General features: G+C 40.9%; 3 protein-coding genes across 4 annotated transcripts; 2 read left to right on the top strand and 1 right to left on the bottom strand.

Annotated features, from left to right (window-relative positions):
* Nucleotides 1–744: 744 nt before the first annotated feature.
* LOC142389846 (eukaryotic translation initiation factor 4E type 3-like) lies at nt 745–4,568 on the bottom strand. The gene is made up of 7 exons (XM_075475015.1): nt 3,991–4,568; nt 3,051–3,123; nt 2,700–2,794; nt 2,546–2,606; nt 1,634–1,700; nt 1,388–1,543; nt 745–1,274 (listed from the first exon to the last, which is right to left on the bottom strand). The coding sequence occupies exons 1-7, from the start codon at nt 4,149–4,151 to the stop codon at nt 1,228–1,230; spliced, it is 660 nt and encodes a 219-aa protein (XP_075331130.1). The 5' UTR covers nt 4,152–4,568; the 3' UTR covers nt 745–1,227.
* An 11-nt stretch (nt 4,569–4,579) lies between these two features.
* LOC142389845 (serine/threonine-protein phosphatase 4 regulatory subunit 2-A-like) lies at nt 4,580–9,872 on the top strand. 2 transcript variants are annotated; one of them, XM_075475013.1, is made up of 9 exons: nt 4,580–4,725; nt 5,435–5,516; nt 5,709–5,879; nt 6,358–6,451; nt 6,543–6,580; nt 6,762–6,836; nt 7,033–7,179; nt 7,577–7,860; nt 8,619–9,872. In XM_075475013.1, the coding sequence occupies exons 1-9, from the start codon at nt 4,692–4,694 to the stop codon at nt 8,909–8,911; spliced, it is 1,218 nt and encodes a 405-aa protein (XP_075331128.1). In that variant the 5' UTR covers nt 4,580–4,691; the 3' UTR covers nt 8,912–9,872. The 2 variants fall into 2 exon arrangements, with proteins under 2 accessions (XP_075331128.1, XP_075331129.1); XM_075475014.1 differs by lacking the exon at nt 6,762–6,836.
* A 6,266-nt stretch (nt 9,873–16,138) lies between these two features.
* guca1b (guanylate cyclase activator 1B) lies at nt 16,139–17,638 on the top strand. The gene is made up of 4 exons (XM_075475514.1): nt 16,139–16,342; nt 16,865–17,014; nt 17,162–17,276; nt 17,514–17,638. Exons 1-4 carry the CDS (start codon nt 16,139–16,141, stop codon nt 17,636–17,638), a joined length of 594 nt encoding a protein of 197 aa, XP_075331629.1.
* The last annotated feature ends 674 nt before the right edge of the window (nt 17,639–18,312 follow it).

Here is an 18,312-nt window from a genome sequence, read left to right as displayed (position 1 = left end):
ATAGTTCTGTAGAAATTACCTAAATGTGGTAGCATTTAGGCACAGTACTTTTGTTTTATTAGAAAATTAAAAAAAGAAAAAAGAAAAAAAAAAAGTCAAACAAACGCAGAAAGGCGTCTTTGGTGGGAAGAAATGACATGAAAATGAACATGAAGTGATTACGATTTAAATTAATATAGAGAATAATGAGTACAGAAAAAAAAAAAAAAAAAAAAAAGAGATGAGTACGAGAGTTTCTTAAATTATTTGTTGTAGTAGCAATAAACTATCTCTGATGAACCCAAATTTGTTTCATGCAGCTTTTGGTCTGTGATTCAGGCCGTAAATGCACCCTGTGACAGGGTTCCGTATGTCACGTGTTCATTGGTTATTGTTCTTGGGGCCCCATTTTATTTTCTTTAAAAAAAATAAAGCTATGCAAATTTAATTTGAACACAGATCACATTGAACTAAAAAAAAAAAAAAACCTTTTCAAAACAAACAAAAAGACACACAGATTTACAAAGTGGCACAAAACCACTGGTCTCAGGTATCACAACTCCGTACGATCCAGGCGGATCTATGGGGGTAGCTTACGGACACAGTAAGAAACAAAGTGCATGATTTAGGGCAGAGGCTAAAACAAAAATGTCAACCACAACACAGCAAATCTGCCACAAGTTCAACTGAATAGAAATTATTGCATATACTCCACAGAATCTACTCAAGGTAATCTGTGCGCTGAGGTCATTTCATACTCCTCTCATCCTTACGAGAAAATAAAACACAATGTGCAACGTTTTGCTCATACATTAGCAACACAGCTCACTGAAGAGTGATGCTGCTCAATACAGGCAACAGTGTTCTGGCTCGTGATTTACAAAAGAATATAGAGAAAATAACAGTAAAAAATCCGTCTAACACAATGTCGTGGATATGGGTTGCTTTGGGGGGCTCAACTTTCTCTAACGCAATAATAAGATTCAATTCAGAGATCTGTGCACAGGACACTGTTCAGCCCGTGTTAGAATGGGTCTAAAACAGAACGAAAGCCGTGCAATCTCTTGTTTTGCTTTTATAAAATGTTTCAGTATAAAAACATACAAACAATGTTGTGGATGATATAAAACAAAAACGATTTAGGCTTATGAATGAACCAATTGGATTTTTTTTTTTTTTTTCTTGAAAACACCTTCGTCCACGAAGAAGAAGAAAGTACACCTCCAAGAGTCTGACGTGTGAAATGTGCTAATGTCTCGATCGACCTCTTTCAAAAGCATGATGCTCCTCGTGAGCTGAAAACAGGAAGAAAAGAAAAAAAAAGTGAGAAAAGAATAACCAAATGGCTCACATTTCATCAACCCATTGCCGTTCCTTTCCAAACGGCCGATGAGAAGAGGATACTCACGCTTGTAAAACACAGCTTTAAAAGATATCTGCGGAAGGAGCTCGTAGATTTTCCCCATGACGTTTGACTCGTTGGCACAGGAGGCGTTTCCATTCCACACCTGAACGATATCTTCTCTGTCTCTTACGCTGACACTGACGCCGACCACTTCATCCCCTGTAAGCACAGACAGATCCACGTCACGCTCAGGAACTAAAGCCGACATATTTTACATGTTGGAAAATTCTTTTTCAAAAAGACACTTACCAGAGGCACAATAATCGCTGAACTGTTCTCCGATAGTAGCCAACAGCAACTCCTTCCACACGGAGGACTGTAAACGTGAAGATAAGTGAGTTAAACGGTGAAAGTCGGAGAAAGAAGAGTTTGTAAATCTCATTAAGCAATATTTCACTTTTTATTGAACACAGAAAAATATCCAATGTTTAAAGTGAGACGCATTACCATTTCACCAATAATAATAATAATAATAATAATAATAATAATAATACTAGCTGATCTCGAATTTGATGGCAGCGACACATCTCAAAAAAAGAAAATTGGAACAGCATCATGTTCATCGCTGTGTAAAATACCCTCTTCTTTTAACAACAGCCCATATTTATCTGGGAACTGAGGAGACGAGCTGCCGGTGTCCCCTTCCTGTCTGATACAGGATTCTAGCTGCTCAGCAGTCCTGGGTTGTCGTTGTCATTCTTTGCCTTTCACAATGTTTTCAACTGGTAAAAAAGGCCCAGCATGACACGCCATGCTGTCGTAATAGATGCAGCATGTGGTTTAGCGTTGTCTTGCTGAAACATGCGAGGCCCTCCCTGAAAAGGAAGTCGCATGGATGGGAGCACATGTTGCTCTAAAGCCTGTATGTACACCTTTCAGCAGGGATGGAGCCTTTCCAGAGGAGCAAGCTGCCTATCCCACTGCCTATCTGTTTTGAATTAGCTTTAGCTCCGACGGAATGGCGGCATTTCTGGATCACGGGAACGTACTGCTTCTTCTTTGAACGAGAGATTTAATCTGGAAGGCACAGTTAACTGCGTCCACAGATAATGATTCATGCATTCCGTTTTCATTGACATTTTCCATGCTGTCCAAACGTCGCCTTTTTAAAATTGGGGGTTGTAAATGCATAGGAATACTTCAACGTGTCAAATGACTTACTGTGCACTCTTTGGGTACTTTCATTTTCCAAACACCACCTTTAGCGTTGCTTTCTTCTTCCCTGTATGCAGACCAGCAGGGAGCATTAGGAAACCATACGTGCAGTATCCCTGAGTACTGTGGAAATGTAGGTCAGAGCGCAGGTTCAACTTACCAGAGAGGCTTCCTTTCTCCTCTCATCAGGTGATAGCTGCATCTCAGAGGCAGGCTGGAGACGCCAGGTATGTTGTTGTAAACTCTCCAGAAGTTCTACCCCGGTGTAAAGTTGAACAGAGGAAATAGGTCATTTTTTTTTATTTTTACTGGAACACAGTTGTCCCTATCAATAATTCACATTTCCCCCTGTGGACGAAATCACAGACCTACAACATTTTCCTTGTTGCTTATAATAAGACACGATCCCGTTTATTACCCCAAGGAATAATAAAACGCATGTGACCTGGTTTGATAATAACTAAACAAGTTGACGGGACCTTTTTGTTTAACGACCTTGAAAGCATCTTACCTGGACAGTCTCCACGGTGTAGATTTTCTTCAGATTTGACTCGCATTCGGCTGCCGTTGTCCCCGGTAGAGATCTAACCAAATAAGAAAAACAAGTGTAAAGAGCCGTTTCATAAGCTTTAATTAAAGGGCTTTCTTTTTTCTCCCCTCTTCCTAGTGCTACATTCATCAGACATGTCAGAGCGCTGCCCTCTGAGCAGACAGGTCAGGGTGGTGGTGGCTGTGCTGGGGGGGAATCAGATGACAAATAGGCCAGTAAACAGTAAACAACACTGACCTCATTTGAACATCAGAAGTACACCCCGTCTCTGCTGAGGCTTGTGTAACTCACTGTAGCTTGGGATCAGCCATGTGTACTTAACATAATTCCTAAAGTCCAAATGTTACATGTAGAAATCTAATATTCAGATCAAGTGGGCCAAAATCTTAATCTTAAAATAAATCCACTCAACACGAGCAGACATGACAGCACTGACTCGGTTCGTTTAGAACAATTGCAACGACGCTCACAAAAATCTCACACTGACATGCTTTCGAAATCCATTTGACTGGCCGTGTTGAGCCATTTGGTCATATTGACACTCTGTTGCTTATTTCAGGATCCTTCCTAAAGGAGGGCGCTTATGTAAGTCACATTGAAAACAAGTTAGAAGAATTGCAGCCTCTGTGTTATTAAAAGGCAGCTTGTTTTAATTCTACTCTCCTGGGTTTTTACTAAAAAATAATGTATCCAAGCACCAAGTCCAAATATCGCTATGAAACAAACCCACAATGGTATTTGGGCTACACTCACGGTCCTTATCACAGGCCTGATAAATTCGTCAACCTTCTCCTTTGTTCTCTTAAAACGGTTTAGCTTCAGAGTTCACCCACTTGACACCGGCAACAGCTTACTAAGAAAACAAGAGGAAAAACGACCCCAAAACAAGACACTTTCTTACCTATCAAGCCAGAAAGTCCAGGGAGAATGTAAGGGCAGGGTGTCATATTCACTTTTAAGTGAAATCCTTCCCACATCTATGTCGCTGGTGTGAATGCTGTGCTCCAGCAGACTCGGGCTGGATGGTGAGCTCAGTTGTATTGCAGCGACAGGCACTGCCATTGTTGTCGATAGCTCTGAAAGCTGAACAACTTTATTCAACTTTAAATAGCAGCCCTGTTGCGCAAACGTTTTCACCGTTGCTGTGCTGGTTCTATATATATATATTATCTAGGTTTGTTAGGTAAAATAATTCAGCTGCTGACTCATGGGTCGCTTCGCCGGTGTACGCTACGCCGCCACAAATAGAAAAAAAAAACAAAAAAAACAGGATGACGTTCGATGATTGCCTGCGACATCCACAAGCTCAACAGAGCGATGGTGAAGTTCCCGACACCAAAAGCGCGCACCTAAAATTAAAAAAATAATAAAAAATCAAAAGCGTTGTGGGTTTAAGTAATATTTAAATTGTGCCGATTCATTATTTATCTACGAGGGTATTATATCGTGTGTTTAATCTTCGTCTCTTCCGCAGGTGAATACGCAACTCTGGGCATGCGCAGTCTACACTGCCACCAGCTTTGTTGGGTTGCTACCCATGTTGCTACTTGCTAACTGGACTGCTAACAAGCAAGTATTTCCTGCCTGTGACTGGACACAGCCATGGATATCGACGCAATATTGGAAGCGTTTCAAGGCAATGTTTACATTTATTCCAATAAACGCTGCATGTTTAGCGATTTAAACGATAATGCACATGATGTGACTCTATCGGCAAAATCTGTACTATTTGCTAACTCCGTTACGCACGTTACCGTCCGAAATGTAGCTTACCAACAACTTGAATTTAGAATAGGCACTAGGATACCTATTTCAAGTCTCTGCTTAGCCTGGCTACTCTGACGTTACATTTAGCAAGAAAGCAGTCCGTTGCATTCCACACTTTTCACCAGTTTCTACGCTGACTGACATTTAACGATTATGTAAACAGCTAGCTTGGTAACGTCACGACATACTGCTAACAATTCACTGCTAACTTTTTAACTTTCACGAACTTCGCGCGATGATAACTAAAAGTTGTGTTTTGTAGCATGGCATTTGGCTTGTTCTCTGCCTTAATTAAGTATATTTTTCATTGACTCAACTGTTGAGAAGCACACATTCGTTACATTAATGACATAATTTATTCCATGTGTCATAGGCTGCTTGAAACCAAAAGTGATTTAACAGATTTTCATACATCGGCAAGAAAAAAAATCGTTAGAATTGATTTATCGAAATGTCACCTGTAGATCAGGCTTAATGCAGGTGCACACCAGACAGTTGGGTCTTCCAGCTGGCATCAGATTTGTCTGCCAGTTGGATTAGTGTTATTAACAATGAACACCCTCTTCTGTTCCCAACAGACTTTGAGAAGAAGGGGAAAAAAGACATCTGTCCTGTCCTGGAGCACTTCTTGTGTCATGTCGCTAAGACAGGGCAGCCAATGTGAGTTGCAACTTGCTGACAGCTACATAACCTCAGACATTAAACTCTTAGAAATTTTGCCTCACAGAAATGATTAAATCAGTTTTTCCTGGCATCTTTTTTTATTGTTAAAAGCAAACAAACAAAAAAAGTCCCACATTTTTTTATTTTGTGCTTGTAATGAGCGGACTTATACTTTTTAATGTCTTTCAGGATCCCGTGGTCGCAGTTGAAAACATATTTTATGTTTAAGTTAGAAAAGGTCATGGATGATTTCCATGATTCGACGCCGGAGCAGAGAGAACTGCATAATCCGAACGTGGAATATGTTCCCTTTGAAGAAATTAAGAAAAGGATCTTAAAGATAGTGGATGGTTACAATGGGTGAGTTGAGCGTAACTAAACGGCTTTGCAAATTGCCCAAAAGTCTCAATCGCAAACCTGCTAAATAACATGCAAATTTATGCATAATTCTGACTCATTGTGTCTGCAAGATTTGTCATTTTCCTTCTCATTAGTTGCCAAAGTATTTATGAAATCATTCAAAACTCTGCTTCAAAATGGAGACAACAGCTGCTGGATCTGATCCTTGTAATTTACAGTTGAAGCATATCATAATGTGGGTGTGTTTTTAGGGAGGGTTTTGTTTCTAAACAAGCCTGATCAATTATTCAAATAGCCATATATATATGTATTTGTATATATTTGCCATGTCTGTCCAAACTGTTCCAACATTTATTTATTTTTTCCCCCTAATTGTCATCAGTCAGATCTTGTTTGCTTCGCCACGTTTTCAAAGGCAGCGCGATGCTTATGCGGGAAGCATTTAAAATCCCGAACATATGTCTGATACCTGTTTCAGAATTCCATTCACCATCCAGCGCCTATGTGAACTCCTCATGGACCCCAAGCGAAATTATACAGGTACAGACAAGTTTCTCAGAGGTTTGGAAAAGGTGAGCACTTACTTACTTTGGCAATATACGAAGTTTTAAGTCAAAGGCTTTAAATCAGTCTGAAATTGTTGTCACTGTTTGTTTATTGCAGAATGTAATGGTGGTGAGCTCTGTGTACCCGTCATCAGAGTAAGTACATTAGTTGGTAACTTTATGCCCCCTTTCTCTTCAAGCTGCAGTATTTTTGTTAAGCTGCTTCTGATGCTTATTTTTGAGGTCCCTTGAGTTTTTATTCTGACTCCTTTACACTTGAAAATTAAAGGTAAAATTAACAGACAGTTGTTTTTGTGCCTTTTTACTTCTTTCAAAGGAAAAATGGGGCATCCAGTGTAAACAGAATGAATGGAGTGATGTTTCCTGGTAACTCCTCTCTATATTCAGACAGGTGGGAGGATTGCACTTGTCAGTGATTGACTTTGATAAACCTGACATTGCCACACATAAGTGAAAGATAATCGGGGTGTAGTCAGGATAGATCTATCTTGCCTCTCAGTTTGGGTCAGTTTCATTCTGCTGATAAGCTTTGTGATTCAGCTGTGGACGTTACACATGTTAGAAACGGCCGTTGTCTTCTTCTGCAGCCGAAATGTCAACGGACCGGGCACGCCGAAGACGCTCCACAGACCAAAGCTGTCCTTGTCCTCTTCGCTTTCCACCAATGGGCTCCCCGACTGTCCAGTCAGTAAAGAGCCAGAGCCAACCACTGAGTTGGAGGAGCGCCCTGTGAGGTAAGTGTGAGTGAGCATGCACTATTCTCTGGGAGTCTGCACGGTATGATAATAGCTAATTGTTTCTGTCAAGCCAAGACCTCTCCTCCATAATAAGATCATGGTAATATTTGACATTTAAAAGAAAAACATGAGCAACACATTGCTTTTATCACATGATGGGACAATATACCAGTATGCACAATAATCGTGATGTCAAATTAAGAAAATAATAGATATTGTGTTAATAATTCCAAATCCAGCAATAGCGTGATATGATTAGTCTCATATCGCAGTAATATAGTTACTGCGAATGCTTTTGGCCACGATGGCTGTTGTGAAAATGAGGTAATGCGACAGCCCTCCTTCAAACTTTAGCATTTTAATCTAATTATTAGTTTGAATGTGTTTGTGACAGTAAAACTGCACCATCAGCGGATAAAGAAGCGGGATCACCAAAAAGCGGGATAAAGAAGAAACTCCCAGAGGAGGAGGGGGAATCGGATGGAGACAAACAGGACGTCAAGAGGCTGAAGTTTGACGAAAAGGAAGAGGATGAAACGGCGAGTGAAGAAAAGGAGCCATCGGGCCACGAAGGACCGGAGAGCGCGTCCGTTAAACCAGAGTCTTTGGAAGACTCTTGTGGTCAAGAGGACAAAGGTGGAACATCTTTTGACTCACCGAATATTTCAAATAAGCATCGTAAGTGTGAATTCATCCTAATTTTGGCACCTGTTTGCCTACTCACTCTGTACAGTCGGATTATGCGGTGCATTCATAGCAAATTCGAGGATTGTAGTTTAAGAGCAATAATTCAAACATGGAAATACCGAGGGGGTTGTACAGAAACTAAAGCCGATGTTATAGATGTTCTAGTGTTTGTCTGCGACCGCATTGTTACATCTCTATATTTCAAAGTGAATTTGAGCTATGACTAAAAACTGATTCCAGTCGACCTCAAAGCTGACTTTGCACAGGTTTCAAGCGGTTGGTGATATGGTTGGATGGGTTTGGGGAAATACATCAACACCCTCTTTGACTCTATGATTGTCTAGCTGTGAAGAGAATGGGAAGACGCCAGGCGTACTTCTCTCTTGCTTTCTTAAATGACCTTTAAGGCACTTCTGAGTTAGAAGTGTTTGCCCTAATAGATGCACTCCGAACACACAACAGAAAAATACAAACAAAAAAAATCCTAAACAGCAACACAGACATTAATGTGCTTCGCTATTGTTATTTGTTTTTCAAATTAACCCTTACATCCTACTGGTGAACGTATTAAGAGTTTTAAAAAAAAAATGTTTTATATAAACTGTTGTTTATATTACATGCAAAAGTGTCACTTTTTTAAGTGACAAATGCAGCCTCAGAAGCCTTGAAGATAGGATTGAATCACTAGAAGTGATTATTTACCACTGACAATGTGCAAATAGTAAAATGCTGTGCTCTTTTCTCCCTAGAGCCTGGCAGCACACAAACAGAACCCTCTGAGAGGGAAGGAGACTCATCTGAGCCCCACAGTGTTCAGAGCGACGGCGCTGTGGACCGATCTGAGGAACCAACGGACACGAATACGAGCTTTGAGCAGGACAGTGGGGAAAGCAGCAGCAGCAGCAGCAGCAGCGATGGGGAGAGCTTAACCAGTGACAAGCAGGTTTCTTCTTCCAGTAATTCACCTGAGTTGTCAACAGAGGGTGGTGCTGACATTTCAAACAACCCAGAGACCGCAATAGAACCCGGGGAACACGACTAACGCGAAGGCCAGCATGCCAACTGGACTTTTTTTTTTTTACACTGTATGATACCACATTAAGGGTATATCTGTAGCACTGTGGACCGTTAGGACCAATAGCAACGTCGACCTCGAGACTCCTCACGGAGGTAACTTTTTGTCCTCTTCGACTTCAGCTTCTCGTGGCCACTCGTCGCCTGGTCTTTAAACTGGAAGGAGATCATTTAAATGAGATCATGGAGACTACCTTTTTCACTGCTGACTAAAAAAAAGTTTTCTAATCTTTTTTTTAATTATTATTTTTTTTTATATATATCTATTTGAACATTATAATTCAACCTTGATAATGTATCCAGTAATTTCATTAGTCATTTGGCTTTTATTCCAAAGAGATCCATTTGACCAAGTTGTGTTTTAGCCTAAGCACAGTAGTTTCAGCTTTCTTTCGGATGAACGTGTCTCGAGGTGCACGGGGAACGCCTGTCATGAGGAATGTGAAGCAAAACTTCACAGATGTCTGCGTTTTCTATGAAGCACATACCATGAAATATATTTCTTGTTATCTTGCATATATGTTTGCATTGACCCCCCCCCCCCCCTCAAAGTTGCGGGGAAATGTTGTATTCTTTGCTTTTGTCACTGTGTCCCCGTCAACTGTGTATGAGGTCAACATTACACATTTGTGCTAGTAGTGACCCCTTTGGTTAGACAGAACACTGGTTTGGTGTAAGGGTAGCCATTTCTGCATCAAAGTTCCGACAAAACACAAGGTACTTACACTCTCTGTTTGTCATACCGTAATTGTACAACTGTCCCTTTTGATAATTAGGATTTTTACAGTACATATCTGTAAATCAGTTTTTGTAGACTTGTAATACATGTCCACTGCCTTCGTAAAACTGTTTGCTGGAAGTTGAAGGCTTGAGCTTGTAAGATAGAATTCATGGAAAGCAATAAATGCTAAAATACGAATAAGAAGTGATTTATGTGAGTTTTTCTTATGTATTATGTGACTGGGGATAGCAACGTTTTCTGACTGCTCTGTCAGCCCAGAAATGTAGCTGTTGCATACATTGGCTGTCCGTTGTCGTCTGATGATGGATGGCGTTTGTGGTCACCCAGCAAGAGCTGAATGGATTACTCAAAACCCATATGTCAATTATAAGACGATACATCTCTAAGAGTTATGACGAGATCTCTGCCTTAGGCTAATACCTTTAGATGAAAGCTGCCCATGTATGCTGACCGATGTGTATGTTTTAAAACCTTCATGTTTCCAAAATAAGTTCTGGACCATTTAATGTATTAGGTTTGAAATTCAACATTCTAAGCATCCCTACCTATGCTCGTGTAAAAAAGAAAGCACACCCTTTTTCAGTTGGAAGGTTTTAAATAACTGGTCTTAAACAGGTTTTTAAACACATGACATATCAAACCATGCAAAAACTAAGTACATCCTGCGATTCTTATCACGATTAGCAGCAGTAGCTCGAAGCAATTGTTTTCTGTATAATGTTAGAAACCTCTGACATCATTGTGGAGGAATTTTTTAGGTTTTTTGGGTGCCTTTGTTTACGCACAGCTCCTTTAAGGTCCTTCAACCCCATTTCAGTCAGGTTGAGGTCTTTACTTTTACTGGACCCATTGCAACTCCATGATTATATTCTTTAACATACATTCTGTTGTAGATTTTCTACTGTGTTTGGGATCACTGGGCCTCATGCAAGAACATTTTCTTCTTGCACCACACCTTCTGGCATGCCAGATTTCTCTGGGCTATAGAGCAGTTTGCCCTCCGCTGTATCGAGACACACCCACCTGGCCTTCAGCTCACCAATAGTGCGCTCCACAACAGCACGGGTGCTCTGATGCGTATATGTGTGCAGTCTATTGGTGGGTGGAATTGGGTTTGATCGGCATGTTTCTCTCTGGAGTTGTGGCTCTAGCAAGCTGCATATTTGCAGCAGCACAGTCCTTGGCAGTCTAAATCGCGATGTCAGCCATTCTTCTTTCTCCGCAGGATATCTACACGGTCTCTTCCAAGAGCCTGACGCACTAAGGCATCCAAAAGTAACAAGCCAACTGCTGGTTACACTTCCCATTGACCTTGTTATATCCAGAGTCAAATTAACCTTCAATTAGTGCATAATTTAAATCAAACAGAATAATGTCAGCATCAATATGGTGTATAATTTATATATTTATTTATTTTTGCTTCAAAGTAATTAAATATACAATCCATTAGTCAAGCAAACTTGATTGGAATAACAGCGGATTATTTTACAAAACTCCTACGACAGGTCTGGATCACGACTTAAGAACAAATCTGTTCGTACGAACGGTTGTTGCATGAGGCCCATTGTACGAAAAGATAAAGTTTGATGATAATTGTTCGAATCCGTAGACACAAGTTGAAGGGAATCCTCATTTGTATTAGGATATAATGAACACTGATGCATTATTAACCCTTTACCTTTTGAGTTAAAAGAAAATGGGGTTTTGAAACAGTCCATTTCAAGCACATAATTGCTAAGGAGCCAGTGGCACCAATTCTATGCAAAATAAACAATCTGAGTCACAGGAGATTAATCACAGATGGCCTCATGAAAAGATGCTTTTAGTTGCAACACAAGAAATGCAGGATACAGTGTTTCTTTTCATTATTTCATGCTAGCCATATTCGATACTCTCCAGACTTTTTTGAAGGGGTAAACAGTGAAAAGTGGGCTTCATTATGTAATCTTTCCCAAAATAGCAAGTTCCCAACCAGTCTGACATTTCACTGGGTCAAGTGTTCGGTTATTTCTGGAGGAGCTCATCACTGTTTACATACTCGACAGCGTTCTTCTCTGTGATAAACATGTCGTCACCAATGACTGACAGTCACAGGCTATGTGTCAGGCACTCTGTGGTAGTTATTTGGAAATAAGTACATGCTTTTGTTTTTTCTTTTAGTAGAATGATATCATCATTGCTCATAGGCTTGGTCTGGCCCAAAACCTTCCTGGTCCATGATATGTGCTGACAACGGGGATAGGGATAATCTTAGCTTAGAGGTGTCAAGGCCATTGAGGAGTCACAGGATGTTATCCTCTCACGATTAAAATGATTCACACCGTCTGGTCTTACACAACAGATATTTTTCCTCTCCCCGTCACCTTAACAAATTTCTGTGCTAAGGAATAAAGACCATCACTATTTGTTGCTGCCCATCAAAATGGGAAGGGTTATAAGGCAATTTGGAGTTCATCATTCTACAGAGAAAAAGATTATTCACAAGAAGACAGACTGATGCCAATCTTCCCAAGATTTCATCCAGCATGTTCACCCCTAAGACATACCATGCAATGCTCAGAGAAATTAAGAAAAATAAAGGTGTGGGGGGGGGGGCAGATTCTGCAGGCCTCAGTTAATGACAGTACTTCTTCTTCTTCTTTTGGCCTCTCCCGTTATCAGGGGTCGCCACAGCGAGTCGATCTCGCACCATTGACTTGGCACATGTTTTACGCCGGATGCCCTTCCTGACGCAAAGTTAATGACACTGCAATTTGAAAAAAACTGAACAAGTGTGGTTTGTTTAGAAGTGTTGTCAAGAGAAAGCCTCTTCCCTCTGAAAAATAAAAAGGAAAGCTTAGGTTGGTATCGTCTGAACAAACCATAAGACTTCTGGAAGGTCCTTTGGAAAGATGAGACCAAAGATAAGATGTTTGGTCGTGACACACAGCACGACGATTTGGAGAAAACCAAACCAACTATAAAGCATGGTGATGGAGGGGAAAACTGCTTGAATGGTAGCCTATTCATTTATGTCATTTAGCTGCAATCCCGTGGGGGAGAAGCGCACTTTGCAGCAGTGTAAGATGAAATATAAAAACATTGTTCAAACAGGTAAGAGCTCGGCATGGAGGTACCTCATTTTGATCATGTTTTACACTGTAAAGTAAATATTAAGTGGCTATTTCACTGTGCAGTTATTTTATCCCCAACATAATGCTTTTTTCACACACATAAATGTCTTCTCATCTATATCATGTTCAGTTAAATAATCAAGCCTATTTAAACTAACAAAGATTTCTACTCAGCCAACAAAAAGAAGGCAGATGCCCGTAAAACGGGTGATGTCCCAGCACCGCCACCTCTAACGGAGGCAAAGGAGCTGGCCCTAAACCAGAATATTGGAAGGCCAGTGGCTGAGGGAATCCCTGGGGGGAGTCCACCCCCAAGACACAAGTGCCTTTATAAAATATAATAGGACAAAAGATGTCCTATTAAAGAAGCCTATTCATGCAAATATGTATTTGTTTTTTATGTATTTTTTTCTTTTGTCCCAACAAAATTCTGATGGTGCCACTCAAAAAGATAATTGTCTGGAAATGCTAAAACATCTATTTGGTCTGATAACCATCTCCAGACGAATATTTAATTCTCTGCGCAATAATGCTGCACCTTCATCCACGGTATCGTTGTCAAAAGGATGTTCGTGAAAAAAGTCGTTTCTTACTGTGCCTAATGGACTTCTAGAAGTAGAAGAACTCGCTCTGCTGACTGAATGAATGAGGAAATAAAATGGCGTGTGTGGCAGAGAGAAACTCGAAGTTCATTGAGTAAAACCTGGTCCCGACCAGGTTAGGTTCATAGAGTCTGTTACTACGTTAACTGACCGAGAGCTTAAGTTACCTCTCTTTGTGAAACAGGCTAGAGTTACCCCTCTTTCTCTGGTTTGAGTTACCTCCCTTTGTGAAACGGAAAACTCAGTTTCCCTCATTTCAGAGTTAATAAACTCAGAGTTTTCACTAAACATGCTTTGTGAAACGAACCTCTGAGCACCTTCCAGTCATTGAGTCATCAGTGAATTCCTCCGTATACTAAAGCTTTCATGAATCAAATATGAGGCCTTCTGTCTGACAGCCAAAGCTTGGCTGAAACGGGGTCATACAACGACAACGACAATGGGTCTCATGCAACAACCGTTTGTACGCACAGATTTGTTCTTAAATCGTCCGTACGAATGATTTAAGAGAATTTGCGCATTCACCAATCTTTTCGTATTTTACGTTTTCTTTCAGGTACGAACAGAATTTACGAGTGATCCAGACCTGTCGTAGGAGTTTTGTAAAATAGCCCGCTGTTATTCGATTCAAGATGGCTTGACTAATTGATTGTATTGTATTTAATTACTTTGAAGCAAACATAAATAAATATATACATTATACACCATAATGATGCTGACATTATTCTGTTTGACTGAAATTATGCACTAATTGAAGGTTCATTTGAATCTGGCTATAACAAGGTCAATGGGAAGCGTAACCAGCGGCTGACTTTCTACTTTTGGATGCTTTAGCGCGTCAGGCTCTTGGAAGAGACCGTGTAGATATCCTTGCGGAGACAGAACAATGGCTTACATCGCGATTTAGATTGCCAAGAACTGTGCTGCTGCAAATATTCAATTCAATTAAATTCAATTCAGTTTTATTTATATAGCTCCAAATACAACAAATGTCATCTCAAGGTACTTAAATAGTATAGTCCAATTCAAGCCAATTGGAATTTGCAGCTTGCTATAGCCACAACTCCAGAGAGAAACACGCCAATCAAACCCAACTCCACGACACGTCCAGGCCCTCACCACCCTTGGATTTTTGGTCACGGAAACCTTTCAGAGGGAAATTGGAGACAGATCGGGTGTGTCCCAGTCCTCTATGAGTCGTGCGCTCCCCTTGGTCATCCAAACTCGCATCAGTTTATCACCCATGGTACATCAAATTCCCATACACCACTGTCCAACAAGTACAAATTAAGAGGGACTTTCATGCCTTGGCTGGACTGCCAAAACATAATCGGAGCAATAGACTGCACACATATATGCATCAAAGCACCCGTGTCGTTGTGGAGCGCACTGAGCTGAAGGCCAGGTGGGTGTGTCTCGATACAGGGGGGGGCAAACTACTCTATAGCCCAGAGAAGACATGCCAGATTTGCGCAATATTGCCATGAACGAGGGTCTCCTACTACCCAAACCAGCCCAGGCAGACCAGAAGGTGTGGTGCCAAAAGACCCCCCTCATGGACCACCCTATCAAAGAGCCATCATAAGGCAACAACTGATTGCACGGCTTTAGTTGCAGTCATCGAGCGCCTGGCCATGGCGAGACGTTTTTTTCTTTTTAAGCCATTTTCATATCAAACCATTTCTTCTTTATTTCGGTGACATTATGAAATACAGTTGACACGGAATTAACAATTGCTTCCCATTTCTTCCGTTTAGCAGGTTGTGTAATTCCACTGCTGACATGCTAAAAATGACAGATTTTCCTTTTTGGATCTTTGAAAGCAGAACTTCAATCTCAGAGCCCGTAAAGTTGTTCTTTTTACGCCTTGATGCCGTTCTCATGACTCAACACTCAAGTCCTGATACAGGAGAGAGGAAGCTTAGCCTTATTTGGTATTATTTAGGGCATGGAGAATGCAAATTTACTATCCTCGTGCATGTGCACTTAAATAGGCACGGGTGGCATTCATCATTTACGCAGGTCGTTTACACACTTTTTCCAAAGTTAAGAGCGTTTGTTGAATCTGACATGGCGTGAGAAATTTAGAATAAAAATATAAAAAGGTTCTTGCATGAGGCCCATTGCCTTGCCTTTAAAAAAAACAAAAAACAAAGAAACTTGTAATTACCCTGACTGGCCCCCCTTTTTTTTGGTCCATCATATCACTAACTTTACCTCAGCATGTTTTATCTTAACTCACCTAAGTAATTCATTTTATATCTGCATGAAAGAAGCTTCCAGAATCGTGGGAGCTATGCGATTTCTGCTTCTCGTACAGCACACATGTATGTTTCCTCCTTAAGTATCAGTACAAGCAGCAGCAGCACAAAGGAAATCCCCTCATGATTTGTGTGTCGTAATGTGATCTAATTGATTTTGACAAGTGTTCATTTCAAATCCCTTACCATGTGATCCATAGCAGTCTGTGTCTCAGCCTCACTTTCAGAAGGGATTTGCCACAATAAGGGGCCAAATTACACCTCTGCCCGTATGGACTTTCATATCATATTGATTCATTTGGTTTTTGTTGATTAGCACAGTCAGCTGCCATCACTGGCTCTGCAACTGTGCGTTCATGTTTATGGATTTTGTATCGAAGAGGAGGAGGTTATAAAACAGAGTTAACCAGGTCAAACGGGTCTATGTAATGCAAGAATCATTTCAGTGTTTGGGAAGTTAGAGAAAACCTTCCCATCATGGGTCAGCGCCTGAGCGAAGAAAGTGACCCAGACAAGGAAATCGATGTGGCAGAGCTGCAGGAGTGGTACAAAAAATTTGTTGTGGAATGCCCGAGTGGAACGCTGTTCATGCACGAGTTTAAGGGTTTTTTCGGCGTCACTGATAACAAGGAGGCCGCAGATTACATTGAAAACATGTTTCGAGCCTTTGACAAGAATGGCGTAAGTATAAAGTCAGCCTGCCTGGTGTTATAAGCAGACATAAACATTGTTGTTTGTTCCAATTCTTGATTGGATTCCACATTTTTGATTCTGTGCTTAAGTCTGGTACATCTATGCTTAACAGTACTGGTTTATTGAATGCATTATCTAGATACAATTTTTACTAATGCTGTTTGTTATTTCATCATTTGACAGGCGTAAAGTTAATCTGGAGATATTTTGATAGTTGTTTGTAGTGCAAGTAAGACCAAAAAAGCCAGTAATGAACAGGTTCCAGCATCTGATATGTTCAAATATCTGTAAAAACATGCTGGTTTTCATTGTATGGGGAAAGTATGATAGTTTTATTTGACTATTTTCTGACAGCAGTCTAGGGATTAATAAAGATAATCTCTAATTTACTCTGGAGTTGTCCTACTTTTTGTAGCATCTTGCAGAATAGAAACACGCCTTGTCAAATCAAAGAAACCCTTAACTCCTCCATACCTCTAACGAATGAACTCTTTCTTTCTATGCTCGCAGGACAACACCATTGATTTTCTGGAGTATGTGGCAGCTTTGAACTTAGTTCTCAGGGGGAAGTTGGAGCACAAGCTCAAATGGACATTCAAAATGTATGATAAAGACGGAAGCGGATGCATCGATAAAACAGAACTTCTTGAAATTGTGGAGGTGATTTTTTTAAAGTGTTTTCATGGGACTCGTTCATGCAGTATCATTGAACAGGAAATGTCTAAAGTAATATTTCAAGATTAATGAGTTGACTGCATTGAATTGTAGTTTGCGCAGGAGTCATTGTAACACCCTTTCCTGTCACAGTCTATCTATCGGCTGAAGAAAGCCTGCCATGGAGAGCTGGATGAAGAATGTAATCTGCTTACCCCAGACCAAGTGGTTGACCGGATATTTGAGCTCGTTGATGAAAATGGAGACGGTGAGAGTTTGTGACAGTTTTTTGAGAGTTTAAAGTGTTTCATAGGTCCTCTGATCTTTTGAAAGGTCGGTGGCTGTGTGTCTTGTTGAGCGCAAATGTAAAACTTTGCGTTTGCTCTTTTTTGCGGGAGTAAAAAGGAAAGGGAAGACAGTTTCAGCTGTACGTTGGTCATCCAAACTGTGAACTCAAAACGGAGGAAGGTGTGGTCAAACAGATCAATTGTCCTTTGTCATTTAGGGGAGCTCTCGCTGGATGAGTTCATTGATGGAGCACGGAGGGACAAGTGGGTGATGAAGATGCTGCAGATGGATGTCAACCCCGGGGACTGGATCAATGAGCGAAGACGCAGTACTGACTCTTAAAGCTGCCGTCGGCAGGTTTTCAAAATTCCGAGTCTAAAGTCGGAAAATTCGAACTGATACAACTTTCAGGTCCCTCCCCCAACCTCTAACAAGCTCCGAATCGCCCCCCAAACCCCTCCCCCTCTGTGGACGAGGTTGTGCACGTGAGTTCACACCAGTGTGCGCGCACACAAGCTGGGGCAGACTCACGCTCAGCAGCGTGTGCACAAGCTGTGATTGACAGGTAGGATTCCTCCACCCTAACGTGATTGGTTAAAAACAGTCGGGAGCGCTCGATTTTTGCAAGCATGATTACAGGCTTTAGAGGGAGCTACAGATTTCGGGATTTTTCCTAAACAGCCTATTTAATATTCTACTTCCAGAATCCCATGACAGTTCAAGCTAATATGACTAAAAAAAAGTTGCCGACGGCAGCTTTAAGTCTGGAACTTGGACTGTCAGTCTGTCAGTCTGTCACACAAACACACACTCGTAATGTGTGACCATTCACATGATTCACTTGATTTTGTACATATTTGTATATACATGTCATATCATTCTGGCATTACGCTGAATGATGTTGTACAAGATTTAGATCCACAACAATGCTTTTTTGCTTCAAAAGGAGCCCGGTGTTCAGAGAAGTTGCACATTCAGTCCAGCTGTGGAGCAACTGAGCAACAATAGTCTTGACC

This window comes from Odontesthes bonariensis, chromosome 10 (assembly GCF_027942865.1).
Source record: "Odontesthes bonariensis isolate fOdoBon6 chromosome 10, fOdoBon6.hap1, whole genome shotgun sequence".
Taxonomy (NCBI): domain Eukaryota; kingdom Metazoa; phylum Chordata; class Actinopteri; order Atheriniformes; family Atherinopsidae; genus Odontesthes; species Odontesthes bonariensis.
Note: the sequence above shows the minus strand (reverse complement) of the source record. Positions and strands in the feature narration are given on the sequence as shown.

Excerpts from the sequence above, each read along its gene's own strand:
- LOC142389846 (XM_075475015.1), bottom strand. The coding sequence starts at position 4,151 with ATGGCAGTGCCTGTCGCTGCAATACAACTGAGCTCACCATCCAGCCCG. Across the intron at positions 2,795-3,050 it reads ACACCGTGGAGACTGTCCAG|AACTTCTGGAGAGTTTACAA; the intron begins GTAAGATGCTTT and ends ACACCGGGGTAG. Across the intron at positions 1,544-1,633 it reads CAGCGATTATTGTGCCTCTG|GGGATGAAGTGGTCGGCGTC; the intron begins GTAAGTGTCTTT and ends CTGTGCTTACAG.
- LOC142389845 (XM_075475013.1), top strand. The coding sequence starts at position 4,692 with ATGGATATCGACGCAATATTGGAAGCGTTTCAAG. Across the intron at positions 7,180-7,576 it reads TTGGAGGAGCGCCCTGTGAG|TAAAACTGCACCATCAGCGG; the intron begins GTAAGTGTGAGT and ends TGTTTGTGACAG. Across the intron at positions 7,861-8,618 it reads GAATATTTCAAATAAGCATC|AGCCTGGCAGCACACAAACA; the intron begins GTAAGTGTGAAT and ends TTTTCTCCCTAG.
- guca1b (XM_075475514.1), top strand. The coding sequence starts at position 16,139 with ATGGGTCAGCGCCTGAGCGAAGAAAGTGACCCAGACAAGGAAATCGAT. Across the intron at positions 17,015-17,161 it reads AACTTCTTGAAATTGTGGAG|TCTATCTATCGGCTGAAGAA; the intron begins GTGATTTTTTTA and ends TTCCTGTCACAG. Across the intron at positions 17,277-17,513 it reads CGTTGATGAAAATGGAGACG|GGGAGCTCTCGCTGGATGAG; the intron begins GTGAGAGTTTGT and ends TTTGTCATTTAG.